This window comes from Grampus griseus (assembly GCF_964374135.1).
Source record: "Grampus griseus genome assembly, chromosome: 11".
Taxonomy (NCBI): domain Eukaryota; kingdom Metazoa; phylum Chordata; class Mammalia; order Artiodactyla; family Delphinidae; genus Grampus; species Grampus griseus.
The window spans coordinates 38,766,967-38,794,914 of NC_139005.1; the positions used below are offsets into that span (position 1 = coordinate 38,766,967).

Here is a 27,948-nt window from a genome sequence, read left to right on the forward strand (position 1 = left end):
ATCCTCCATTAGAGCATCACACAGAATCGTTTCACTGCCCTAAAAATCCCTTGTGTTCTGCCTATCTGTTGCTCCATCTCTACTCCAAGCCCTTGGCAACCATTGATCTTTTCACTGTCTTTATAGTTTCACTTTTTCCAGAATGTCATATAGTTGGAATCATACATACGTAGCCTTTTCAGACTGGCTTATTTCACTAAGTTTGTATTTAAGCTTCCTCCATGTCTTTTCTTGGCTTGACGGGTCATTTTTTTTTTTTTAATTGCAATATTCCACAGTATGGATGTACCACAGTTTGATTATCCATTCACCTTTTGAGGGGCATTTTGGTCGCTTCCAGTTTCTGGCACTTATGAAAGCTGCTGTAAACACTCATGTGCAGGTTTTTGTATGGATATAGTTTTCAACTCATTTGTGTAAATATTTAGGAGTGTGATTGCTGGATCATATGGTAATACTATATTTAGCTTTGTAAGAAACTGCAAAACTATCTTTTAAAGTGACTGTACCATTTTGCATTTGCACCAACAAAGAATGAGAGTTCTTTGTTGCTCCACATTCTTGTCAGTATTTGGTATTGTCAGTTTTTTTTTTTTCATTCTAATAGATTGTAGTGGTGTCTCTGTTTTAATTTGTGGTTCCTAATGATATATGATGTTGAGCATCATTTTATATGCTTATTTGCCATCTTCTGTCTTCTTTGGTGAGGTATCTGTTCAGATCTTTTGTCCATTTTTAAATTCGGTTATCTTTTTATTGTTGGGTTGCCAGAGTTACATATTCTCGATACCTGGTCCTTTATCAGATATATGATTTGCAAATATTTTCTCCCATTCCATGGGTTGTCTTTTCACTTTCCTTTTTTTAAAATAAATTTATTTATTTGTTTGTTTTTATTTTTGGCTGTGTTGGGTTTTCTTTGCTGCGCGTGGGCTTTCTCTAGTTGCAGCGAGCGGGGGCTACTCTTCGTTGCGGTGTGCGGCCTTCTCATTGCGGTAGCTTCTCTTGTTGTGGAGCACGGGCTCTAGGTGCGCGGGCTTCAGTTGTTGTGGCGCACGGGCTTAGTTGCTCCGCGGCATGTGGGATCTTCCCGGACCAGGGCTCAAACCCGTGTCCCCTGCATTGGCAGGCAGATTCTTAACCACTGCGCCACCAGGGAAGCCCCGTCTTTTCACTTTCTTGATGGTATCATTTGCAGTACAAAAGTTAATTTTGTGTAGTCACATGGTTTTATCTCCTAGTCACTTGCATTCTTATTGTTTGTAGAATGTGCAGGTGCAGAGACGAAAGAAAGCAAGAGGAAGGGCAGTAGAAACAGCAAGGAGATGAGAGATGACTGTGGAGAGGCATTGAAACAAGGCATGGGTGGAGCAGTGGAAAGAGTAAAGAGGATCTGAGTAAAGGTTGCACCTCTTGCTGTGGTAGTATTGGACCTATGTTCCCAGAATGGATTCTGTTTGCTTTGTAGCCCAACAGATATGCTTGGTTCACTATCAGAATCCTGCACCCGCTTCTAGTGCAGTCTTCAGAATGAGGCTATCAAGGCAGGGGTCTTGCCTCTTAGTACTCTCATTCCTAGGTAGCTTCTCCGTATTTTCTCTGAGAAAGGTACGTAAATGTAAAAGGAGTTTTTGAGGTCCCTCCATAGAAAATACCAGTGATCAATGTTCCTCAAGGGCAGGGATTCTGTTTCACTTGTCTTTTCATCTCTCAGAACCTAATACAAAACCTGGCACACAGACTTGCAATAAATGTTTGTTCAAAGAGTGATAGAGGTGGGAGACAATGGATAGGGCCAGAGAGGGAGGCTTATTATTGGCTGCGGAGGATGTTTGAATGCAAGGAGTCTCAGGCAGCCCCCGCTCGGAAAAAAAGTGTCTCTGATGATAACAAGGGAAGCAACTAAATAAATTCTGATTCCCACTGTACACAGGAGCTGATGGCTCCCGAGATAGATGCGGGGACTCCAGAACACTTTGCGGAGTGAAGAGACTAAGCCGGTGTCACATTTGAGCTGTGTTCTTAGCGGGAGGGGGAAGGGGAGGAGAAAAGCGACCAGGAGGAGGCGGAGCCTCCGGGCCAGCATCAGCTTAGTGGAGGCTGGAAAGGCTCTCCTCTTTCCCCTCCCCTGTCGCCTCCACCTGGCTCCTCCCCGTGTTCGCCAAGCTCCCCTCCCCCCTTCCCCAAGGACAATCTGCAAGGAAGACCGGGAGGAGGAGAGCTAAGACTGTAAGGCAAGAGGGGCCCTTGGGTAAAGAGCGAGGGGGAAAGCTGAGAGCGAGGTGGGAATGAGCGTGCTGGGAGGAGGCGGTGGGGAGAACAGAAAGGAGCAGAAGGGAAAAAAAGAGGTGGCATAGCATCAGAAGAAGGAGCTGAGGCGGGGGATGGGTGAAGAATCCTAGCCCCTTCGCTCGGCTTGCACGCACTGCCCCTTTGCCTGGAAATCACGGATGGGTGGGTGGTATTCGGACCTAGTGGCCCTCGGCCGCCCGACTCCTACCCTGGCACTCGTCCAGTTCAAATCAGTGCACCTAGAATGCTGCCACTCCAGTATTTCTCCCTCCCGCGTGCTTATCTCCGCACCTGTGATTTTATATATAGGTTTTAACATATCTGTTTCTACGTGTGTCACTGTTGATCTGTTTATTCATGAATCTGCTTGCATATCTGTGACTGGTGCTTCTATAACATAGAGATGCAGAAGAAGAATTTGAGCTGTATTTTGCCGGTCCGCACTCCTAACCTTCCCCGTTTATGATGAATTCTCTCCCTCACTGAAGCCTCTGTGGGTGGAAGATCCCTGTATGGGTTTCTGCCAGTGATGAGCTCCCAGAGTGGCTGAGAAGAAAAAAACTCAGGGAAAAAGGGATCAGCATAGTACTCACATGTTTTGTTCTCTTCTTTCCAAAATTTTGCCTTCCTATTTGCAACCACTTAGTCTTTCTTTTTTTTGAGAACTGCAGAAATTTGCACAGGAACACTCTGGTTAAATAGGAGAGTGTTTCTATCTATGTGTGTTTGTATTCCTCTCACTGTTTGTCACTATCTTCTTTCTTAGGTCCTATTTGTATCTGTATGTGTTAGAAGTAAGGGAATATAGAAGTACATCTGTATCCAAGCATATTTTAAAATTTTTCTATATTTGTGTGCATTTCCTGTTGTTTGTCAGTTCACTAGTGCTTTCGATAAGAGTTTATTGAACTCCTGTTCTTATGTGCATAGACTTCTTTAGGCTTTGGTAGGCCGTGGGAGAGTTTAAAAAATGAACATGATCCACCCGCCCCCCCCCCCCCCCAAGGAGTTTTCAGTCTAGTTGGGGAAATGACTTTAGCAATCATTAGTCCAGGTGTCTGCAAACTTTTTCTGTTAAAGGCCAGATAGTAAATGTTTTAGGCTTTGCAGGCTATCAGGTCTCTGTCACAATAATCTCTTCTGCACAAAAGCAGCCATAGATAATATGCAAAAGAATGTGAGTGGTATGAGCACTGAAATCTGGATTTCATATAATTTTCACATGTCATGGAATTGTTTTTTCCACCACTTAAAATGTAAAGACTTAGTTTGCTGCCATACAAAAACATTAGAAGGGCTTGATTTGGCCCATGGGCTGCAGTTTGCTGACTCCTTATCTAGTCCAACCTTTCCAGTAAGTAAGAAGCAATTAAACTATCACATAAAGTAGTAATTAAGTGCTAAGTGAATGATCTGGTTTCAGACAATATGTGATTAGAGGAGGTCCAGAAAGAAGCCCTCCTTGACCTGTGGTAATCAGTGAGGGCTTAATAGGTTTAACAGGGATGTGACTAGGACGGGCCTTAAATAATGGAGTAGGATATTGATCTGTGGAAAGAACCAGGGTGGCCTTCCGGACAAGTGATGCAGTGTGCACAGGCACAAAAGTGGGGAGGAACAAAGAAATGTTCAGGTGATAACGGAGCAGAGAATTCATGGGAGCAAAGGTTGAAACTCTAGGCAAGAGTTAGATCATGGAAGTTTGAATGCCGACCCAAAAAGTTTGGGTTTATCTGTCAGCACTGATTATATGTAGCATGTCTGTGAATCTGTGTTTGTTAACAGCACTATGTGTGTTTCTGTATGTTTTTCTTCATGAGTGTCTCATTGCATGTATTTTATTGGCATGTGTGTGGATCTGTATGTGGATGTGACCTATGTCTTTATCAGCAGCTACCCTGATTGCCCTGGGTTCACAGCAGAAACATGAGCTGTATTTAAAGGTCATCAGCTCCTGTTGGTGTGAATGAATCCTCCCTCCACCGAGGCCTCAGGGACCTATGACCTTCCCATGGAGGTTTATTTTGTGTCTCAAATAGAGTGGAGAAGGGAAGCACAAGCAGAGGGAGACCAGCTATTGTAATAAGCAATTCAGGTGGAAAGAGGCAGTGAGGACAGAAAGGAAGAGAAGGATAAGGGAAGATAATAAGAAGGAAGAATAATAGGGTTTGGTAACCGTTTTGATTCTGAGAGTAAAGAGGAGATAAATTTAAAAAATAACAGATTTTAGCCCAGATAACTGGGAGAGTGATGATTCCATTGGCATTTTTATGGATACAAAAGTAGGTCTTTTGTTTTCCTTTGAGAGAGAGAAGCCCTAAAGACAAAAATATGAAGGTGTTCACATGTCACGTGTACATATCTGTGTATATGTGGCAGTGATTTTGTGTTACTCTTCCCATTTGATAGTATTTAGTGTGAGGAACAAGGCCTGAAGATAAAGGATCAAGAGATGCTTAGGAGGCAGAGACCCTGAGAGGGATGGGAAAAGCCAGAGAAAGTCCCTAACCATTCCTGAGCCTGAACCATTATTTTGCCCGAGCTCCAATGTGCCTCTATAACCTCAAACTCCTGTTTTGGCTTAGCCCAATTCCATCACACCCGACCCTAATCTTCACCATAACCCACCCTGCCCTTGCTTTTCTGCTTCCACTTTGCTAGTTTTCAGTGCCCCAAGCCTCATCTGATTCCTATCCGCTGCAACAGCCCTTCCCTTCATTAAAAGGGAGGAATCTTTGAGGATAACTTAACTTTTTCCTTTCTTATTTCTGTTCAGTCACCCACCCTTCTCCTTGACCTTAGCTCATTCTCCAAATAGGCTCCAATTGGGGTGGGAGGGATTAGCGAGGATTTTTGCAGTCTTGGGCTTGATTTCTGTGACATTTCAGCTTGTCACTCTGTGGGGTGTGGCTGTCTTCTGGAGGAAGTCCAAAGATCCCAGGCTGCAAAGCTCAGACTCAGTGCAGTGGGAGAGCCTGACTGAGGTGGCTGTAGCCAGTCTAACAGCGCCATCATCCCCTGAGCTCATAGCACCTTGATCCCGCTGTGTCTTAACTGGCCATTCTCTTGAATTCTAGAGTGGATCATGACCCATGAAGAGCACCATGCAGCCAAAACCCTGGGGGTTGGCAAAGCCATCGCCGTGTTAACCTCCGGTGGTGATGCCCAAGGTAAGGAGGAGGGCCCAGCTTGGGGGGAGACGAAAGCCGTGGCTTGGAGGCTGCCTTGAGTTTCCTCACTTCCCTAGCCTGTAGAACAGAACTATCCTCCTGAAGATCCTCCTGCTGTAGATTCACACTGGAATCTTGGGCTTCCCTAAAACTCTGTCAGGTCTAAGTCCACAAGTGCTTTTGGATTTCATTTGCTCCACTTTTATTTACTTAAGTCTCCATAAATCATCTTTCCAAGTTTCTCTGAAGATTTGGGACCGTTTGGTCCTTTGGTACCTAGAAAACTGGTGTTTTCTCAAGCAACATTGGAAAGAAATAGACTAAAGAGATAAAATTGTTGAGGGGGCGGTAGGTGGATTCACTTCAAGTACGTTGGAAATGATGGGGAAAGGAGGAGATTTGGCATTGGTATTTGGTGGGCCCTAGTGAATCTTCAGGTACCAGTTCTGATGTCTGCAGAGCTCCTGCACTGTCCAGGGTTAGGTGCCTCACTCTTACAGCACAGTTCCTTCTACTAGGCACACTTCTGCGTCATTCTGTCATTCTCTGGCCTTTCTTCCCCTTCCATTCCTTTAACCCTTGAACAGATGGAACAGCAGCAGTTAATCAGTACATATCCAAGGGGGTGGGGCAGAAAGCAAAGCCAGAGAGAACCCGTCTCTGGGTTGAGTCCAAGAAACCTAGGAGTCAGAAATATCAGGTATATGGAAAGATGAAGTGGCAGATAGGGGATGTGGTGTTTTTTTCTCAATTTATCATTTATTTATTTATTTATTTTTACTGTTTTCCCTCTTTGATGTACGTTCTTGTATATCGTAATTTGTGATGTGTTGAAGAGAGGCAGAATTTCTTTGAAAGGGATACTAGGACATGGAGACTGTGATGAGAAAAAGAGAGAAAGAAGGGGATCTCAGCTAGCCTCCCCTTCCCTCTGCTCCACTCTCCCTAGGCTTTCCTAGACTTTGTGTCAAGCACCCACTTTGTATAGTGCCCTGTCCTGTGTGTTGTGGAGAAGTTGATTTCCTTCGGGAACTTTAATGAGGAAAGATATCATACATTACTAGAATTCTTACGTAAGGCACATAAATAAAAATAATCAAGTGTGTCTTAACCAAGTAGAATCCACTTACGTAATGAAATGATAGGCGTTGGTTGGATTAACCAGGGAAAAGTTCATGAAAAAGATAGATTTCAAGAAACTGAACTCTTCATTTAAGTAAAGTGCTTAGAATAGTACATGATGCAATAAATGCATTACTAATTAAATAAAAAGTGAATTGTTGAGCATCTGCTGTGTGCCAAACAGGATGGTAGGCACTAAGGCTACATCAGTGGAAAAGTCACACACCATCTTTGCTCTTATGATCCTTCTTATTAGTATATTAGTTAAGCGAGACTTTAAGTATATTTTAAACTAATGTTTATAACTGTGATATGTATTATGAACAGGAGAACGCTCTAATGAGGAAACAGGAAGGAGGGCACAGAGGCCTGAGTTTAGGAATAGGAGCCAGGTTAGGAATGCAGAGCCCTCCTTGAGGCTGTAGACACTGCTGCCCTGGCTTCTGTTGCTTCTCTCTCCTCTCCTGCAAAGAATCCCATGCCAATAATGAGTTCTTCAACAGGAACTCTGAGTGTTGATCCTAAAGCCTTGGTAGGATGGCCTGTGGAATTGGATTGTCAGGTTAGGGGAAGTGAGAGCCTGCTAAAAACTCCAGATGGAGCACACAGAGTTCTGCATTTATGAAAAAGTAGAGCTTCCTGGAAAGGGAAAGAGGCTAAAAAAAAAAAAAAATCTAAGATTTAATGTGGGTCCAAGAGCAGCAGAGCCCTCTCAGCTTCTGATCCTGAGCAGAGAGACCCTCTTATTCTAGAGATGCCCATCACCCACTTTAAGGGAAGGATCGTCTTCTGTGGAGGCAGGGGCTATTGATAAGCTCATTTCTGGAGGGCCCAACTGGACTGACGCCTATGGGATTCTGTGACAGGCACAGTGTACCCAGGGAAACACCCCACTGTGAATCCCCATAACATCACAGGTGCATGTCAGTAGGGACTGAGAGCGGTAGAGGATGGAATTCTAGGGAGGAAGGAAGCAAAACAGAAAACTCAAAGTAGGGCTGAGAGGTCCCAACTGAGAGAGCAGCTCAAATGCATAAGTGACCTTCCTGGAGATGGGTTTGAGGGGCCCTAGTTCTCATAGGGAAAGGGCACAGAAAGGTTTTTCCCTAGAGGCTGTGGGACACATGGGAAAGTGAGTTTGGGCTCTGTAAGATCAAGAGGGGCCTCAGCTCTGTCATTCCCTGAACTTAGCAAGGCTAGTAACCTCTTAAAGTAGAAGAGTGGCCAGGAATCAGACATCCTGAACTCAGAAACTGGGCTGATTAGATACCAAATCCTAACTCCCTTTCCAGCCCAGAAGTGGTCCAGTCCTCTTAAAACCATGCTACATTTGGCCTTATGAAATTGGCATATTCTGCTGGAGAGGACCGCAGTCATCTACTCTATCCCTCTGTCTCCAGACAGGCAGTCCATTCCAAATGCATGTTTATCCTATTTTTAAAGGTTCATAGGAGGAGGATTCTATTCCCTCTCTGGATTGCTGTTGTAGGATTTACAATTTTTAATTGCATGTCCATCAGAAAGTATAATTCACATCTAACAAACATTTGCTCCTCATGTCCTTTATTTCTTATTTAATGTTCAGTTAGGGTAGAAAGAAACTTTTCAGCAAAAAGGTAGTGACCAAGTCATACATTGTTTCTTCTTCTATCTCATGTCATAGAGGCCCATCACCCCTAGTTCTCCCTAAAGCCTCTTCCCAACAGGCTGTAATTGGAGACTCCAAAGTATGTGCGTCTGATGCTCTCCAGAGCCCCTCCTGGCTGTACCCAGAGTACCCACTGGATGGTGCCTGTAATCTTATCCTTCATCTTGCTTCTAATAAGTCAGACAGCTGCTCATAGAGGGTTATTTAGGGCAACATGGAGCAGCCAAAGACTGGCCTGGGACCAGAAGAGGCCAGTGATGTTAAGTAGGAGAGCCCAAAGAATTCCTGGGGGGGCTTCCCTGGTGGCGCAGTGGTTGGGGGTCCGCCTCCCGATGCAGGGGACACGGGTTCGTGCCCCGGTCCGGGAAGATCCCACATGCCGCGGAGTGGCTGGGCCCGTGAGCCATGGCCACTGAGCCTGCGCGTCCGGAGCCTGTGCTCCGCAGCAGGAGAGGCCACAACAGTGAGAGGCCCGCGAACTGCAAAAAAAAAAAAGAATTGCTGGGACTTTCTAGTGTAAGCTATTTATACAGCCCAGTCTGTGATTTCTAGGGAACTAGGGGTTTGAGACACAGGCACAGAGGCACAAAAGGGGTCCTAAAACTTGATTTCTAGGGAAACACTCAGATATCCAATTCAGAGGCAGGAAGGATGACCTCTGGAGGTTGATACGGTTGAAGTGAGAAGGCAGAGGGAGGAGAAAAGAGAATCTTCTTATGGGATTTCTCTTCTGCCCAATGGATTTGGATATTTCCTGTCCACCATCTGTTGTTTGCTTTACACTTAAAACCTTTTAAGTGATTTGTTTTCCTTAAATGTTTTCTCCCCTACTCTTGCTCACATCCAGAGCAGGAAACAGCATTCCAGCCTATATGTTTCAGAAGGTTTTTTCCTTACTTCTTAAGATTACAGATATATACTCCGGGACTCCAGGTATCCGAAAGAGAATTCCATAGGCCTTGTGAAAGTCTAGAAAATAAATAAACAAACAATAGTTTCGTATCTGTTCTGATCTTTTTGAGTTTATTCATCTTCCCTAAAGCACTGATGGCTTTGTGTTGACTCTAACCTTTTCATACACACAGGCTTTTCCTAAAGCTTCTGAGAAGCCCCCTTCCTTTACAGATTTTTGTTTTGATTCGTTTAAGTCCTTCAATTAGACTTCTAGACTTCATGGGGCTTTGCCTTAGTGATGTCATAAGTAAGTTTTCTTTTTTTTTTTTTAACATCTTTATTGGAGTATAATTGCTTTACAATGGTGTGTTAGTTTCTGCTTTATAACAAAGTGAATCAGCTATACATATACATATATCCCCATATCCCCTCCCTCTTGCGTCTCCCTCCCATCCTCCCTATCCCACCCCGCTAGGTCATCACAAAGCACGGAGCTGATCTCCCTGTGCTATGCGGCTGCTTCCCACTAGCTATCTATTTTACGTTTAGTAGTGTATATATGTCCATGCCACTCTCTTCACTTCGTCCCAGCTTACCCTTCCCCCTCCCTGTGTCCTCAAGTCCATTCTCTATGTCTGCGTCTTTATTCCTGTCCTGCCCCTAGGTTCTTCAGAACCTTCTTTTTTTCTTTTCTAAGATTCCATATATATGTGTTAGCATACAGTATCTGTTTTTCTCTTTCTGACTTACGTCACTCGGTATGAGGTAAGTTTTGACATCATTGCTCACCAATGACCTCTTGTTGGCAAGCCCAACCTTCTCATCCTCACCTTAGATCAATTATCAGATGCATTTGGCAATGTTCCCACTTCTTGAAACTGTCTCCTTTGGCTTCCAAGACATTGCTAAGTCCTGGTTCTCCTCTTGCCTTTCTTGCTAGTTAATTTTCATCATGGAACCCCTGTTAGTTTTCATCATGTTAGTTTTAGTTTTAGTTTAGTGTTAGTTAGTGTTAGTGTTAGTTTTCATCATGGAACTCCTCTTTCTCTGCCCATTCCTTCAATGTTGGTTTTCCTCAGGGTTCCATTCCTTGCCCTTTTCCCTTCTAATTTTACATATTTTCTTGAGACAGTCTCTTCCAAGTCCACATCGATGTTCCACAAGAACTTCAAACTCAACAGATCCAAATATAAATATCACCCCCACCCCTACCTTCCCGAACCAAAAGCCGCCTCTGCTCAGTTAACTGCACCACCGTTTTCCCCGTGGCCTAAGCCAGTCACGGGACATCTCCTCCTTCCTCTCCAACACCTTGAAATCTAATCACATGGCCGATTAGATGGAAGTCCTGTTGCTTCTGTTTCCTAGGCATCTCTTGTCCAGTATCTCTGTTTTGTCCTAAATGCCACTCTCCCAGTCTAGGCCCTCATTGTTTTTGTCTAGGCTGCCATCTAACCCTAGTGTCACCTCTTTCATTCTGTCTTTCACATTGCTGCCAGAGTGATCTTTCTGATACTTAAATCTCATCATGTCCCACCGCTCTCAAAGTTCTTCAAAGATTCTCTGTTGCTTGCAACTTTTTTTTAAGGTTACAGACCCCTTTAAGAATCAAATGAGGGACTTCCCTGGTGGTCCAGTGGTTAAGACTCCATACTTCTACTGAAGGGGCTGCAGGTTTGATCCCAGGTCCGGCGGGGAACTAGGATCCCGCATGCCATGCGGTGCAGCCAAAAAAAAAAAAAAAAAAGAATCAAATGAAAGTTGTGGACCTTCTCCCAAAAGAAATGCCTGTGCCCACAAAGATTTTCATATAGTTTCATGGGGTTCATGGATTCCCTGAAACTATCACCCATGGATCCCCAGTCAAGCCCTGGCCTTCAGAATAAAAGCCAGACTTCCTCACTGGGCACACAGGTGCCTGCCCATCTGTGTAGCTTCATCTCGCCATCATTTTACATTTCATTCTTTAGAATACTGAATTTCCTAAGGTTATTTCTTGACCCTCAACCTTTATTTGTGCTATTCCTCCTGTCTATAACACGCTCCCCAAATTCATCCACCTAGCAAAAAGATTTGAAAGGAAATTATCCTTTAGGCCTCAGGACAAATGCTGTGTTTTCTGTATCACCTTCCCCGGCTTCCTCCTGGCAGCGTAGATGTTCCTTTTCCTTGTCCCCCCTGCACTTTGTACAAATCCCCTCCATATGGATCCAATTTGGAATAACACTATAATTCTTCCCAAGTCTTGAGGACCATTCCTGAGTCCTTTATCTTTGTATCCCCAGACTCTCTATCATTCCGTGATGCATACCCAGTGCCTACATAGTGTCAGGAGCATGAGAGGTATTTAATAAATATTTGTTCAGTAAGTGAATGAACCTTCAATTTAATTTGGATCTTGTCGCCATGTAATACCAACCTTTGTCAGCCTGCAAACAAACCAACCCCCCAAACAGACATTCTGGTCTTTTTGATTCTATTCCATTCCAGATAGCTTTGGATAATGCAGTAGTTTGTCATGGATTTTAGTCTGCTGCTGCAGACTTTTCCAGTTACTGACTTCTCTAGTGCTCACTGGTATATGATATTTCCCCAGGCAGGGTTAAGGACCCTATGAATAGATTTTAGATTGAAACAAAAAATGTGTAATGTATACAGGGGTATCTGAGGGAGGGTGATTAAAGTGGTTCACAGGAAGCTGATCCATCGCAGCATCGCCTCCTCACATTACAAGGTAAGACAGGGTTGCCAGGATCAAGACCCAGGAACGTCTCACCAGTGAGGCTGTGCTGAGCACAGTAAGCAGTGGCATCGTTTCTACTGTGGAGGTCTTCACAACCATGTGTTGTGTGTTGAGACAGGTCAGCTCCTCCCCATACTCTTGGGAGAGAGTTCTTGTCATTGAGTAGCTACTAGGAGAAGGATGGTACTCACATGGGAAAAGGAGGAAAGGCTCTCCTCTCTGTTTCATCCCTAATTGTTTCTCCCAGTGGAAACAGAATAATTGGCAGTGTGATTTGTAAGTTCCTCATACACATGTTACACACAGGGTCACAGGAGAAGATCAGTGCGGGAGAAGGAGAGCATAGAGTCTCCACAAATTCTGTCTGCACACTCGGTCACAACCTCTTCTGGTAGTTTGGGAGCCAGAGAATCTCAGTGTGTGGTGCACACTGGAACATACACCAACTCAATGACACTAAAAAGCTGTGTGTGTGTGTGGAGACTGGGAGAATCCGCCGGCCAGTAATTGTTGTGCTCAAGAACAGCTTGTGAATGGTCAGGTCACTGAGCCCATAGAGCCATGTCTTTGTCCTGAAAAGCCTATACAAGCTGGATACCTAGATTCAATGCAGAAGGCAAGGAAAAGCCTCGTACAGACATTGGGATTAGCATGGAGGTCAGCAGTGTTGGTTGAGACATTTAGGATTTGGATTAAAAGCTGAGCTCGTCCCAGCTCTGTGACCTCGACCTCTTTGAACTTCAGTTTCCAAATCTGTAGAATGGAGGCAACTCCAGAGCTGTGGATAGGATTAAATGAGTTGGCGATCGACAAGCATCTAGCAGCATCTAGCCCCACAATAAGCATTCAGGATTATTATCCCCCAGATTGCCCTGGCAAGGAAAGGTCTTAGGAAAGATGGGGTTTGGGGGGGAGGGGAGAGGAATGGAGGTAACTTGTGCTATATTAACATTGAATGAAGTAATTCAGCTTTAGTGGTGAGGCCAGAAGAATTGGATGAGAGGATTCTAGATTCAGAGAAAAGCCTTAGAAAAGGACTGTCTCAGATCCTAGAGTCCAGGACTGCGTTTCTTAGGATAACCTCTCTCTGACACTTTCCTCCTTGCAGGTATGAATGCTGCTGTCAGGGCTGTGGTTCGAGTTGGCATCTATACTGGTGCCCGTGTCTTCTTTGTCCATGAGGTTGGTTCTCTGCTCTGCTCCCCATTATTCTTTCTCTGGTTTCTCCTCCCCCTCCCCACCCTCTTTCCTTACCTCCCAGTTACGTTGCTGTGTCTGGTTAGTCTTGGTTCCCTGTCTTCACAAGTCACCCCTCCCCACTCGGGGCTCCAGTAATGACGGTGGGTCCCAAGGATCTGCAGGCTGGGTCCTCGTGTTGCCTATTCGATTTAAAGTAAGAAGTAGCTCTGTCCTCCCTTTACTTCCCCCAAGAGAAGGTGAAATGCATTAGTATTTCACAGCAAATTCAATACATCCAGAGACAGAGCCCTAGGAGGGACAGAGCCCTAGAGTCCCACTGTGTTTCTGCAGTTTGCCTTACTTTCTGAGGTTCTAAGTCCTCTTTGGTTCCCTCCTCTCCTTTTCCTCTCATCCTTTATCCACTCTTCTTTCCATAAGGTCTGTCTGCCTTTCTTCTCTCAAACGTTATAGTCTCTTATCTTTTCAAGTCACATTTATCTCCCTTTCTCCTTCCAACGTACCCTTCTTTTCTTCCTCCATTTTTGGTTATCAAAACCATCTGTCATCTAGTTCCCCTGGGAGGAAATGGGATGAACCAAAAATAAGAGGAATCAAGATCAGATATTAGGAAGAGCATTCTGATGTTTAGAGAATGAGAGAAACTAGAAGAGGGTATTGAAAAAGCTGACGTCTCTTTCCTTGGACTGTGTTATTCTCAGGAGCACCCAGGCGTCAGTAATGGGAGGTGGGATGGGTGACTTGATTCTCAGAGAACCTCTTCCCAGGGACTTGGTCTTAATCCTGGGGGTTTGGGGGAAGCCTAACAGAGGCTGAATGGGTGTAATGTACCCCACAGGGTTATCAAGGCCTGGTGGATGGTGGAGATAACATCAGGGAAGCCACCTGGGAGAGTGTTTCGATGATGCTTCAGCTGGTATGTTCCAGAGGATTCCTGTCCCGTGTTTGTCCTGTTCTTGTCTCACCCCTACTTGGATTGGGGCTCGTGGTTTCCTGAATTCCCTGCCATGCGGTTTGATAAGAAAGGATTCTGTGACCAGAGAGGGGCTATGTTTGTCCTTTACTCTTTACATTTGAAAACATCACCCTGGTTTCCTGGGGCGGGATGGAGGATTGGGGGTGTGATCACAGGACACTTTGCTCTTTATAGAAAGGTCAGAGGCAAGACTTGAGGAACTGGCACGTAACAGGTCCTACTCACAGGGAAGGTCAGGCCCTGAAAATAACCTCACCAGAGGACTGGAGCCAGAGCCAGAGTAGAGCTGAAGTTTGCCAGTCCTCATGTGATGGCGATGAGGTGACCTGATACCAGACCTTTTAAGGAAGGAAGGAACCGAGAGAGCGTTTTAGAGTTTAAAGAAGAATCTAAGATGATTTCTATTGTATCCACAGCCCTTTTTGCTACTTTCTCTACGTCATTCTATACTCATCTTCTGATTTACTGAAAAATCTGCACATTACATTTGTATCCTCATTCTTTACCTCAATCCCCTAAAAAAAAATCCATGGGAAGAAATTTAATGAGCAGCACTTTGTGAAGGTTTTATACAGGCAATGGTGCCTTCATAAAGCAGTCTGAGAATGAGCCAGGATTCTCCATCAATACCCCTGAAGTCATGGATGCCAGGAGTTCATATGATTTGTGAAAACCCTAAGTGTACTTTCCTCTCTTGGGGTGTCTACAAGCTCCTGGGGATTTAGGGCTTTCCATATTCAGAGCAGTTTTTCCTGTGAATGCCTGGGTCTTGTGGCTCCTCCCACTAGCACACAGATCCCCAGGCGCAAAGGGGAAAGGATTAGCGGTGCCTTGTCCCTGTTGAAGTCACTGCTGCTGCTTCTTACACGTGTAAGATGAGAAAGATGGAGATTATTTCAGAAGCCTACAGATACGTGTGTATTCCTAATTCTCTTTAGGACAGTCACAGTGACAAAGCCTTCAGTGGAATGGGCCCATCTTAGCAGTCTTCTAAGAAGTGTAGCAGAACATGGGAATGACCCTGTGATACTTCAGCCAGCACCATCTCGCCTTCCTTTAGAAGGGGCCAGAAACAGAACAAAACAAAACAAAAACCAACTCAGTGAACTACAAGGAGGTTAAAAACAGGGAAAGCTCTGGGTAGGTCCATGCAAACCAAGCTGAAAATTAAGATAAAGTGAACAATCTTGAATGCAGTCAGAGGAGTTAGGCAGATGAAGTAGAAACGTGTCTGAGGCAATCAAGACTCGCATGTCTTCTATTAATGGCTAAGCTTGTACAATCATGTACCCTCAGACAACAGAGTTAAACATCAGTATTCGTGACTCCGGAATTTGAAACTCATGTGAACTTCATTCATCCTTTTCATGAAGAATAAAACTTTAAAACCACACACACACGAAAGAAGGGGCCAGTGACTGTTCAGGATGTCAGGGGACTTCCTAGGGAGCCACGTGGTGATGCCAGCCCATCACAGCGTTGAGATAGGGCAATCTTAGCGTGTTGAGCCCAAATTTGGCCGCGTCACCTGGGGAGCTGACTCCCACCTCTTCCCCAAAGGGAGGCACGGTGATTGGAAGCGCCCGGTGCAAGGACTTTCGGGAACGAGAGGGCCGGCTCCGAGCTGCCCACAACCTGGTGAAGCGCGGGATCACCAACCTGTGCGTCATTGGGGGTGACGGCAGCCTCACCGGGGCCGACACCTTCCGCTCTGAGTGGAGTGACTTGTTGAGCGACCTCCAGAAATCAGGTGAGACGTTGCTCTCGTGAGTGTGGTTTCTGCGTATGGGCACACACACACCCCTTTCCCTCCCATGGAAGAAAATTGTTGCCCAGACACAGAGGGCCGTCTTTGCCCTCTTTTATCTGCCATTGTCAACAGCTGCCATTGGCTGCAGCCCCTTTCCTCTCCAGTCACCTGCTCCCTAGCATGCCAGGGACCTCACCCAGTACCTCCTGCTTTGCTTCCCCTTGTCAGGTAAGATCACAGCGGAGGAGGCTGCAAAGTCCAGGTACCTGAACATTGTGGGTCTGGTTGGCTCAATTGACAACGACTTTTGCGGCACTGACATGACCATTGGCACTGACTCTGCCCTGCACCGGATCATAGAGATTGTAGATGCCATCACCACTACTGCTCAGAGGTGAGGGCCCAGTGGGAGGAGGCGTGGGAGGGTGGCGCTGGGACAGACCAACCAGCTGGGGACTAGAGAAGATGAAAGTGCTTGAGCTATGGTGACTACAGTGACCAGTTTTCTGGGACCAGAACATTGTTTTTAACTAAAAATTATCCCTAGAGCACTGAATTGCACTGCTCTATAGATGCCATAAGACTTGCCTCTGGCCACTATCTACCCACTGTCCAAATGTGTCGCTCTGAGGTCTTTAATACCTGTGGGGTCTCCTAAATGATTAAAAATGATTTGTCTAAATGATTTGTCTCCAGACTGAGACAAATCCAGGGAGCCCCAAACCTTTCCAACCGTGTCACAGAGATAGTAGTGGCCATTACGCCGCTGCTCAGAAGGGCAGGGACTCGGGAAGCAGTGCAGGAGAACGGGAGGGCGGGGCGGGTGACAGTCTCCTGCAGGTTGGTCCTGGAGGATTCAAGGTTAGTGGAGTCCTCCCTCCGATTCTTTTCCCTTCGCTCCTTCCCTTCCCAGGCCCCCTCCTTCCCAGGCACAGAGCCTCAGTACTGTCACCTTTTTCTGTGGTGTTTTCTCAGGCCTGGGACACCCTGTGGCTAAAGTGTTTACCCTGCGTCTTCCAAGTGTCTCAGGAGACCTGCTAGAAAGCCCACGGCGTAAATGCATCTTGCCGAGAGGTTCCTTGGCCTCAGTGTGGGTGGGGGCTTGGTCCTGGCCGTAGGGCCGCTTGGACTGTGCAAGCCCTATGTCTGTCTCTTACAGCCACCAGAGGACGTTTGTGTTAGAAGTGATGGGCCGGCACTGTGGGTAAGATCCCCCACCTTGACTCGTTTATGCCATGGACCAGGCAATAGCCCTTTCCTCTTCCCCGGGGAGTCCAGGGAGGCCTCCCAGTGGTGGCAGATTGGAGGTGTACACACTCCTCTTGGGGTGGCTGCCTTTCCCCATCTCCACCCAGCCTCCCTTACATCCCACACATGCGCGTGTGAAAAAGCAGACAGCGCTCTGAGATGGGGAGCCGCTGTGGCAGGTGAGCATGGATAGAGGGGCTCTTCAGGGACAGAATCCCGCTGATTAGCGGAACCAGTGGGGCTCTTCCCCTCGCCCCAAGAATGAAACGGGCTCCTCAGACCTTTCAGTGGCTATGGGACTAGGCCTTGTCAGGAACGGGAGAGGCTGTTGGTGGAGCGTAGCTCCTGGCGCGACGCTTCTGGCTCTTGTCTCAGATACCTGGCCCTTGTCACCTCTCTGTCCTGTGGGGCCGACTGGGTGTTTATTCCTGAGTGTCCGCCAGATGATGACTGGGAGGAGCACCTGTGTCGCCGGCTCAGCGAGGTACCGGCACCTTATTTCGCCCTTTGAAATCCCTCGCCCTGCTCTGCTGCTGATCCCTTTCCTGTCCAGCAGTTTCATAACACTGACCATTTTTTCCTTTGTTCTTGACCAGACCAGGAACCGTGGTTCTCGTCTCAACATCATCATTGTGGCTGAGGGTGCGATTGACAGAAACGGGAAACCAATCAGCTCAGAAGACATCAAAAATGTTAGTATGAAAGGAGCCAGAGAGGCCTTGACGCCTTACCCATCCTGGCCCCACTGCCTGGTGGTTTCTGAGTCTCCCCTGAGTCCTGCACGTCTCTCCCCAGCTTTCCTGCCCCCTGGTTTCCTCCCACCTAGGAATCATTACAAGATAAGAGGCTAAGTCATCCTTGGTTTATCTAGGTCCCTGCTTGTTTAGGGACCTTGACTTTAGGTCTAGGTCCTTGACTCTGTATCTCTCTCTGCCCCTCCCTTGATCCCTTCAGCTGGTGGTCAAGCGTCTGGGATATGATACCCGGGTCACCGTCTTGGGGCATGTGCAGCGGGGCGGGACACCGTCGGCCTTTGACAGAATCCTGGTAAGTCATGGGGCTCTGGGGTCCTCACCATAGAACCCTCAACCTGCTGTCCTTTCCCAGCAGGACAGTGCTTCACCAGCACAGGGGCTTCAACCGTTGCTCATGCCACCCTGCTACCAGACTCTGGACTGCAGTGGCCCTTGACCCATTCCCATGTGCTCAAGAGTTCTCTTTTGTTGCAGAAAATGTTGGGAAACGATATGCTCCCCTAAGGTCTGATATCTTAGAGCTTTGAGCATGAGTGAAAGTATTAAGATCTAACCTCAGATACTCAGTTTGTACCCTCTTATCCTACTTTCATCAGGAAGGGAATATTATTCAGCCCCAGTAATCCCCTTGATTACTATAGTGGATACGTTTCTCTGGAACCAGGTAGAATCCTTGGGGTTCAGGTGGCAAAAGGATGAAGAGTCATCAAGCTTTAGACAAAATCTGGGTCAGGAGGTAAAGCCCAGTGAGTTCTTGGCCGCAGTCCTTAAATGCGGAACTCAACTCGTGATTTGGAAAGGGCCTTGAATGCCCAGGTTCTCTAGGCCAAGACTAGATGGGGAGGCTTGAACCAGACTGTCTTTGCTCCCTGCAGGGCAGCAGGATGGGTGTGGAAGCAGTGATGGCACTCTTGGAGGGGACCCCGGACACCCCAGCCTGTGTGGTGAGCCTCTCTGGTAACCAGGCTGTGCGCCTGCCCCTCATGGAGTGTGTCCAGGTGGTGAGTACTGACCCCAGCCTGCCTTCCTGCCATCCCCAAACCCGTCTCTGAGCTAATGGGGAAAGAGAGGAGCTGCCGAGGCTCCCAGGGCGGGGGCAGGTGGAGAGGTGGCGCAGCACAGGGAGAGGCGTGTGGGGAAGGCAGACGATGGGCTTTGTGCAGGAGCTGTCACCTCTCTACCTAAGCCTCAGTTTTCCCATCCTCCAGATGTCGCTAAAGAAGATGCGAAACTCTGCATCCTACCTAGTAATGAGACCCATGCAGTCTCTCTCCAAACTTATTAAAAGCAGGGGAATACTATTGAGGTCTGGCTGGGTAGCTTATCCCTCTCTCTGATTTCTCCCTTGAACATGTTTCTCTGAACCAATATGAGGTTACTAAGAAACACTCACCTCGAGGGTGAGTATAAGGACTGGAGAGAAGACATGTAAATGGTCTGGAAGATGCTGAGTGCCCAGGAAGTGGTGGCTCTAGTTACGGAGGAATCGCTCCTCTGATACCACAGGGCAGATGCTGCGGCTGGAAGCTCAGGTGTCCGGTTGATTCTCAGGGCTGGCTCTCCGTCTCCTGGCTGCTTCTCTCTGAGACTTAGGAGTCCTAATGACCTACAGCCCAGACAGGCTCCAGCCTTGCCTGGAACCGTATCTCTAAAAGCCCCAAGCTGAAGCTGTGGCTCGCAGAGCAGAAAGCAGTAGTTGGGAAGCACATGGCAGGGATCAGCCTTTCCTCCTAACTGGTTATCTGCAGGATCGTTTTATTTAGTCATTAGTTTAGAGGCTACTCTGAGGCTGGGGCCCTGGGTGTGGAATGGAGGAGGATGCTATCTTATCTGTGTGTACTCCTCCACTCTGCCCATCTTCGAATAAATAGAGCATAGAACCAGCCCTTTTCTTTTGCTGCTCATTACTCAGAAAATTAAGGAAAAACAAAGATACTTCTTCTAAGAAAGTTTGGGGGGCATAGAAAAGGTGGGGTACAGGATGGGCAGGATCCAGTCACAAGCCCAGAGATGAGCAGGGTCTCAGTGTGGGATGGGAATCCAGCGCTGCTAGAGTCTGACTGTTGCTGTGCTTCTCCCTCAGACCAAAGACGTGACCAAGGCCATGGAAGAGAAGAGATTTGATGAAGCCTTGAAGCTGAGAGGCCGGTGAGGAAATGACCAGGAGCTCACTAGCTACAGAAATCAGATGCCAGAATGAAGCCCAAAATCGACGTAGCTCCAGACCCCAAATAGGAGCTTCTGCTTTCTCCTCCTCTTATTGTCTCTGCAGCAGTTTCTTCTGAGAATTAGTTGTGAGATGACCAGGTGGCTCAGTTCAGCCCAGGGATTCTCTCCCTGGCCTTAGCCTTCCATAGTCTGTCATTTCTATATGTGGACCCAGCTAGATCATAAGTTTCTCTAGGCGAGGGGGGAAGAGTGCTCAGGGAGTGTTTGGTGGGTTAGTGGCCTCTTTGCAGCCCCGCCCAAGCCCTGCTCGGCCCCAGTTATGTCCTTAGAGGTTTGCCCTGTGGAACTTCACGCTGGGAGCAAAACTTCAGACCAGATCCCCTTGGCTGCTGGCCTTGGGGAATGGCCTGGAGACACCACCCCTCTCTCCCTCCCTCCCTCTCTCCTCTCCCTCTCTCTCTCTCTCTCTCTCTCTCTCTCTCTCTCTCTCTCTCTCTGTACTTTTTTAGGAGCTTCATGAACAACTGGGAGGTATACAAGCTTCTGGCTCATGTCAGACCCCCAGTATCTAAGGTACTGGCAAGTTGCTCTCTTCCCTTATTCTCCCATTATGAAGTGCTACCCTCAATCCACACAACCTACTTCTTTGCCCGCCTGTAATCTTCAGTGCTGAGTCCTAGACCCCACTAAGATAATTTTCTCTCAGTCACCCCAGATATAAGCCCATGTTCTTAGAGTGCCCTGAAGGTCTCTGAGCCAAGACCCACATCCAGTTTAAGGCTGACAAGATAGCATGCAAGGAATGGGAAAGAAGGCTCATGTATTATTTTCTCTGGGCAAATCTGGAATAATCACATCTAAGTGTATTTGAGCCACCTCTTCCATTGGTGTAGTGGTTCTTAATATTTACCATATACCAGAATTATCTGGGTTGCTTATTAAACATGCATATTCCCCCCCCCAAGAGGGGATTCAGATGGGGGTAGGGTCAGGAATATGCAGAGTTAACAAGCTCGCTGGGTGGATCTGATACAGCAGGTGGTCCAAGGATCCCACTTTGGGAAACACTGCTCTGGAGGGTCTCCTATTCATTTTGCAGTGATACCTGGGATCAGGGAGCACAGCTTTATTTATTGATCTGTGATGAAGACTTTTGCTTCCCTCGTATGGGGGAGGGGACAGGCTGTGCTGGCGTTCCCTGGGGGAGGGGTGTGCTGTCAGGACCATAAGGGGCTCAGAGTGTAGCTCCCCTCACTGACCTGTCCCCCCACCCCACTGCTGTCCCCTCTTTCCCCTTTCCCCCTCTGCTTCCTTCTCCAGAGTGGCTCTTACACAGTGGCCGTGATGAACGTGGGGGCCCCGGCCGCAGGCATGAATGCCGCCGTCCGCTCCACCGTGAGAATCGGTCTCATCCAGGGCAACCGAGTGCTGGTTGTACACGACGGCTTCGAGGGCCTGGCCAAGGGTCAGGTACAGGGATACAAGGAAGGAGGGCGCTTACTTTGGGGCCAAGGAGCAGTGGTGCAGAGGATAAGTGTAGTGGCTGACCTGCCTGTTCTCTTACCTTCCCCCATCCCTCACTGCCTTTTTCTCCTCTTGGGGTTCAAGCAGAAGTAGATACAGTAGTCCCCCCTTATCTGCTGGGGGCACATCCCCAGTGGATGCCTGAAACCACTATAGCACCGAACCCCAGGTACAGCTGATCCTGGAACAACTCGGGTTTGAACTGCATGGGCCCACTTACATGCAGAATTTTTTTTTTTTTTGGTTGGGGGGGCGGCCATACTGCACGGCTTGTGCGATCTTAGTTCCCTGACCTGAACCTGGCCCCACGGCAGTGAGAGCACCGAGTCCTAACCACTGGACCGCCAGGGAAGTCCCCAGAACTTTTCAGTGGCAAATACTGCAGTAATATATGATCCGGGGTTGGTTGGATCCACGAGTGCAGAGCGGTGGATGTGAGAGCTGACTGTCAAGTTACACGTGTACTTTTGACTGCGCAGAGGGTTGGCACCCGACCCCCATGCTGTTTGGGGTCAGCTGTATACTATGTGTTTTTTCTGTACTAACGGGTGGGTGGCATATACATCGTGGACACACCGGGCAAAGGGATGACCCACGTCTTGGGTGGGATGGTGCAAGATTTCATCACACCACTCAGAACAGCATGCAATTTAAAACCTGTGAATTGTTTATTTCTGGAATTTTCCATTTAATATTTTTGGACTGAGATTGACCACAGGTAACTGAAAGCTTGGCAAGTGGAATCACAGATAAAGGGGGACTACTGTATTTAATTTTAGGTCAGTGGGAACAGGCCGCTGAAATGAACCCTTTGCAAACAACGCGTCTGATTTAATTCTCTGTCCCAGAGTTCAGCACAGGGCCTGGTGTAATCTAAGGCGCTTAAGATTTGTGAACGAGCAGAAAGGGGAGGAAGTTGAGTGAGGTGGGAAAAGCTGGTGCCTGGCGTTCCTCTGTCCGGGCGGGTGGGTGTAGGGGCGGGGTCAGAGCTGAAGGAGTTGTGTCAGGCCACCGTGTGGACCTGTGCAACCTTTCCCTGCAGATCGAGGAGGCTGGCTGGAGCTATGTTGGGGGCTGGACTGGCCAAGGTGGTTCTAAACTTGGAACTAAAAGGTCAGTGCATTACAGGAGCGCCTCCTCGTCTCCCTGAAAGGCGGGCCTCGGCACGCGGGCGTCAGTTCATCCAGTCGGGCTCTGCCTGACCAGTGCTGTCTCTGGGTCCGCTCTCCACAAGCTCACAGTTGCCTCATGGGGGCAGACGAGCCAATCCAGACATCTCTTAGCATCTCTGGCAACTCAGAGCCCCAGCATGTATCCTCGGACGGGGATGAGAAAGTGGGGTAGGGAAGGGGGCACAAGTTAAGAAACTATAAACAAAGTACCTTCTAACTCTAGCGTTTCTCTCCTTCAATTTTGCTGTCTCTTCCCCAAATTCTATTCCCCTCCCCCTGCCCCAATCAACTAGAACTCTACCCAAGAAGAGCTTCGAACAGATCAGTGCCAACATCACCAAGTTCAACATTCAGGGCCTTGTCATCATCGGGGGCTTTGAGGTGAGTGCCCCCACCCCCGTTCCCCCCGCCCCCACCTTCCCTCTCCCCTCATTCCCGCCCCCGCTGCTCTCGTCTTCTCAGGCTTACACGGGGGGCCTAGAGCTGATGGAGGGCAGGAAGCAGTATGACGAGCTCTGCATCCCGTTTGTGGTCATCCCTGCCACGGTCTCCAACAACGTGCCCGGCTCGGACTTCAGCGTGGGGACCGACACGGCTCTCAACACCATCTGCATGGTGAGGGCCACCACTGCTTCCCAGCCTCTGGCCAGGACTCTAATCCCTGGACCGAGTCTGGGCCTAGAAAGTGAGCCACTTGTTTTGTACCAACCAAGTCACAGTGTTAGAAGAATGCTTCTTCAAGCCCCGGCATTTACACACACTGCCTTTAACCGTGCATATGGTGTCCATCCTCCACGCCTTTTGAGTCCTGTCACCTAGAAAGGCGTCTGTACTCTGCATATCAAATGATTTTTCCTTTCTGAGGTCCTACAGCCTAGTTCTCCTACTCCGAGCAACAGGAGGGGTAGGGACAGCTTCCTTCCAGGGGAGGAGTTCCACACTGTGCTTAGCAGACGTGCCTGCCGTCCCGGAAGGCAAGCACTCAATGAGGCGTAGGGGCCCCGCTGGCCTGGGGAGGATGTCGCTCCAGAGTTCGGTGATGGCAGGGGCCAGCAAAGTGACAAGAATCACACCCCTGACCGTGTCTTTCTATGACCTGTTGTCTTTGCAGACCTGTGACCGCATCAAGCAGTCAGCGGCAGGCACCAAGCGCCGGGTGTTTATCATTGAAACCATGGGTGGCTACTGCGGCTACCTGGCCACCATGGCGGGCCTGGCAGCCGGGGCCGATGCTGCCTATATTTTTGAGGAGCCCTTCACCATTCGAGACCTGCAGGTAGACGGCTACCCAGAGCCCCTCTCCCCGCCCCAGTCTCTCCCCACTGTCCCCATGGCGACCTAAGCTGTGCGAGCCCAAGGCGAGGACAGAGCTGATGTGTGGTCTGTGTGGAGTCCTAGAAGGAGCACCGGGCGGGCATTCTCTGGTGTAACCTCCTGTACGTGGCCGCTGCTCCTGGTGACTGAGCATTTGTTTGAAGGGTGGTATGCAGCTAAGCACTTTACGTGCGTTTTTGCATTTTATTTTCATAACAGACATGCAAGGGAGCTATTATCTCCATATTACAGATCAGAAAGGTTTAGTGAGGTTACAAAACCTTTCTAAACTTTGAGTAGGTGGTTTAACTGACTGAGAAAGTCACACGCCCACCCCCCCACCCCCACCAGATTTCCCCTGCTACCAAACCGGAGTCCTCATTCCATTTTTTGAGGGGATACCTTTATGATCCTCGTTTTCCAAGATCCCCGTTCATTGGAAGGAAAAAGAGCCACAAAGTGGAGGGCCACCGGCTGAGGGAACTCCCTAATCCAAGGGCCCAGCCAACCCCTGCCCGCAGTGGAGGGTGACCTTTTCCCTCCTTCACCCCCAACTCAAAGCCCAATGAAGCGACTGCTTCTGGGTGAATCACTGCTGTACACGGACCCGGACGCAACGTGTTTAGAGACCTACACGGAGAGCAGGGTCAGCCCTCTGAGGGAGGGAGAACTGGAAACCCCTGAAGGAGCCGAAAACTGACAGTTGCCACGCTTTGTCCAACTTTCCCTCTGCCTGTTCTGCCTGTCGCATCTGGAGTCTTAATTTCAGTCTGCACTGACCTTCTTAAAGGGCTTAGGCACGGTTCAGGCCCTGGGCTGTAAATAGCCCTCTTCCTGTCCCTCTCCCTCCTGCAGATGCCTGGAGGGGAAGAAGGGATCTATGAGCCTGCCCAGCCGGATCCACTATCAGCCGGGCTTTGGATTTTGTTTCATTTTCAGGTGAATGTGGAACATCTGGTACAAAAGATGAAAACAACTGTGAAGAGGGGACTGGTGTTAAGGTACCTCATCCCCGGTTTGCTCCTAAGTGAAGAGAAGCAATAGTCAGGCTTTGGCCCTAGTCAGACTGCATCCGTGGCTGGGACACCCTGAGGAGTCTGGATACAAATGGAGAGCGCCTGGCCGCAGGGGTAGATGGAACCGGGAGGGGCAAAGCTGACCAAGGCAGAAGGCGGGTGGAGGGAGGGGGACAATGCCCGGCACAGGCTTCGGTCTCTCCTGCAGGAATGAGAAGTGCAATGAGAACTATACCACTGACTTCATCTTCAACTTGTACTCTGAGGAGGGGAAGGGCATCTTCGACAGCAGGAAGAATGTGCTCGGCCACATGCAGCAGGTGCGGAAGACACGCCATGCCCGTCACCAGACAGCCATAAATAACCCCCAACAGTCACTGAATCTCCCAGTAGTCTCCGACCCGCTGGAGGCTATCGGGGCTGCCACAGAGCGTGGGCCTGCAGGCTTTTACAGTCACAGAATCAGAAATCTTTACCTTGGAAATGGCCTTAGACATTCTGTGGTTCATCCTCTTTATTCAGGGCAGGGTTTCTCAACCTTGGCACTCTTGCCATTTTGAGCTGGAAAATTCTTTGTGGTTGTTCTGTGTGGTGTAGGATTGCTTACTTAGCAGCATCCTGTACTCTTACTCACTAGATGCCAGTAGCACACCCTCCTCACTTGTACGACTGAAAAAATGTCTCTAGACATTACCATATGTCCCCTGGGGGGCCGAATCGTCTCCAGTTGAGAACCACTGGTTCAGATGAAGAAAATGAGGCCACAGAGGAGAACTGCTTTTTTCAGGGCCACTAGTCAAGCTGGAATGAGGTCAAAATGAGCTGGTCCAGTGCTCTCGCCACCATAGTATGCTGCCTTTTGTGGGGAACCTGTGAGATGAGTACAGGCACCTTGCTAGGGTTGGGCTCCATCTCTGGAGTTTCAAGGGGAAAGGAATCCCTTTCTATCACCCACATTCAATCCCCACCCAAGGCAGGCCTCACTCACAGATGATACTAGTGGTCTGAGGCCTACCCCATCCCAAATGTCCCCACAGATGCCTCTTAAGCATTGACCTTTGACCTTTCTATACCCACAGATGAATTCACATTATCTCAGTTTGAATGGGCTTAGCAGCTCCTGCAGGAATGGGGTACTATTGGATAAAGTATGACGACCTATTTTCTGTTTTTCCTTCCTTCCCATTTTCCCACTTCTGCTTTGTTCAGAGAAACTCTGCACCATGTTTTATATTATTCTGAGGTGCTACCAAGAGCATCCAAATTGGGTCACAAGGAACACTTGTGTCATCGATGATGGTGACTGACAGAAGCTGCTAAGCTAATGAGGGGCAGGGAATTGACTGAATGGCCAGTAAGACTAGAAGGAAATGAACAGGGTCATGCAGCTACGGAGCTGGAAGAGGCGACTGTGAGACCAGTCATCCCCTTGTACTGATTAGTTACTCTGAGGTCTGGTGAACGGCCAAATACACCAGGCCAGCTTGCCCTGGCTCCCGGCCCTGCTTCAGGATTTCCTTTCACAGTTAGACTTCCGGATTCCTCTTTCTGGTTATAAACTTTCCTCTGTGTATTCCCATCTGTCTGCCACTTCATTAGAGTCCTTCCCCGTGTAATTTTTATGATTCTTTTTCCAGGGTGGGAGCCCAACTCCATTTGACAGGAATTTTGCCACTAAGATGGGTGCAAAGGCTATGAACTGGATGTCTGGGAAAATCAAAGAGAGTTACCGTAATGGTAGGTGGGGTAAGAGGGTGAGCCCCCTTCCTAGAAGCTGGTTCCCAGTATAGAAGCTGACTGACCATCCCTGTTGCAGGGCGGATCTTTGCCAATACCCCAGACTCGGGCTGTGTTCTGGGGATGCGTAAGAGGGCCCTGGTCTTTCAACCCGTGGCTGAGCTGAAGGAACAGACAGATTTTGAGTGAGTACCTCTACCTCCTGCGGTGGTTCCCTCCCCGGTAGTTTCGAGATCTACCCTTCCCAAGCTACTCACCTTCTTCAGTCCTTTTCTTTTAGGAGTAACACCTGTAGTCGTACTTACTTCAGATCTGCAGCCCAGGCCCCAAATCCAGCCTCTTCTGCTCAACTTCTTCCCATAGGCTTTGATAGAAGTTGACTGGGGTTCTAGAGATTAAATCATCATCTACCTCGTTCCTCTGTAGGCACCGCATCCCCAAGGAACAGTGGTGGCTGAAGCTGAGGCCCATCCTCAAAATCCTAGCCAAGTATGAGATTGACTTGGATACCTCAGAGCACGCCCACTTCGAGCACGTCAGTCGGAAGCGGTCCGGAGAAGCTGCCATCTAAACCTCTTTGCAGTGAGAGGAACGGATCGTCTGATCATGGTCAGCTCACCCTGATAGATCCAAGTCCATGCATTCTCAAGTGTTTCAGCTCAGCTCACTTTCAATTAGGTTTCCTTTTATTCTGTAACTGCAGCCATGGTCAGCTCTGGCCAGGGAGCTGGGGCAGGGGGCAAGTAAGCGTAAGCTCCTTGTAGTTAGAATTTATCCTGACTTCTACCCCAGCTTCATGTGTCACACGAGGCTGGGCTCCTCTAGTGCTACTGCTCGATTTCAGTTACTCGGTTAGAATTTTCCTAAAAATAAGCTTTATTTATTTCTTTGTGATAACAAAGTCTTGGTTCCTCTACTACATTTACGACAGTGACAAACCATAACTACACTAATAAATGCCAACTGGTCACTGTGCTTTTGGTTCTCCTGTTATCATCTTCACAAGTGCATTCCTGTCAGCCTCAAGCACCAGATTCTGCCCAGCGGACACCTAGGAAAATGCAGCCCATGCGCTAACCCCATGTACTTCTCTCTGTTGTTGGACATCTCTTGACTCTGTACACAGGGTCCTAAAGCACAGGACACTGTCCTTATCCTCATCCCGCAACTAGTCCCTCCTGCATCCTCTGCAGCCAACAGGATGCTCCCGTCTTCCTTAAG

The 27,948-nt window shown here is 48.2% G+C and overlaps 1 protein-coding gene across 2 annotated transcripts; it reads left to right on the top strand.

Moving 5' to 3' along the window:
• The first annotated feature begins 2,123 nt into the window (after positions 1-2,123).
• Positions 2,124-27,702, top strand: PFKM (phosphofructokinase, muscle). 2 transcript variants are annotated; one of them, XM_082665301.1, is made up of 23 exons: positions 2,124-2,229; positions 5,370-5,462; positions 12,978-13,051; positions 13,905-13,982; positions 15,603-15,792; positions 16,021-16,186; positions 16,952-16,996; positions 17,416-17,524; positions 17,637-17,732; positions 17,995-18,087; positions 18,671-18,796; positions 19,879-19,943; positions 20,474-20,537; positions 21,285-21,434; positions 22,531-22,601; positions 22,954-23,041; positions 23,123-23,275; positions 23,772-23,936; positions 24,914-24,975; positions 25,199-25,310; positions 26,628-26,727; positions 26,807-26,912; positions 27,154-27,702. In XM_082665301.1, the coding sequence occupies exons 2-23, from the start codon at positions 5,378-5,380 to the stop codon at positions 27,296-27,298; spliced, it is 2,343 nt and encodes a 780-aa protein (XP_082521427.1). In that variant the 5' UTR covers positions 2,124-2,229; positions 5,370-5,377; the 3' UTR covers positions 27,299-27,702. The 2 variants fall into 2 exon arrangements, with proteins under 2 accessions (XP_082521427.1, XP_082521428.1); XM_082665302.1 differs by having other exon boundaries at positions 2,174-2,234.
• The last annotated feature ends 246 nt before the right edge of the window (positions 27,703-27,948 follow it).

Excerpts from the sequence above, each read along its gene's own strand:
- PFKM (XM_082665301.1), top strand. The coding sequence starts at position 5,378 with ATGACCCATGAAGAGCACCATGCAGCCAAAACCCTGGGGGTTGGCAAA. Across the intron at positions 23,276-23,771 it reads CTCTCAACACCATCTGCATG|ACCTGTGACCGCATCAAGCA; the intron begins GTGAGGGCCACC and ends TTGTCTTTGCAG. Across the intron at positions 25,311-26,627 it reads TGCTCGGCCACATGCAGCAG|GGTGGGAGCCCAACTCCATT; the intron begins GTGCGGAAGACA and ends TTCTTTTTCCAG.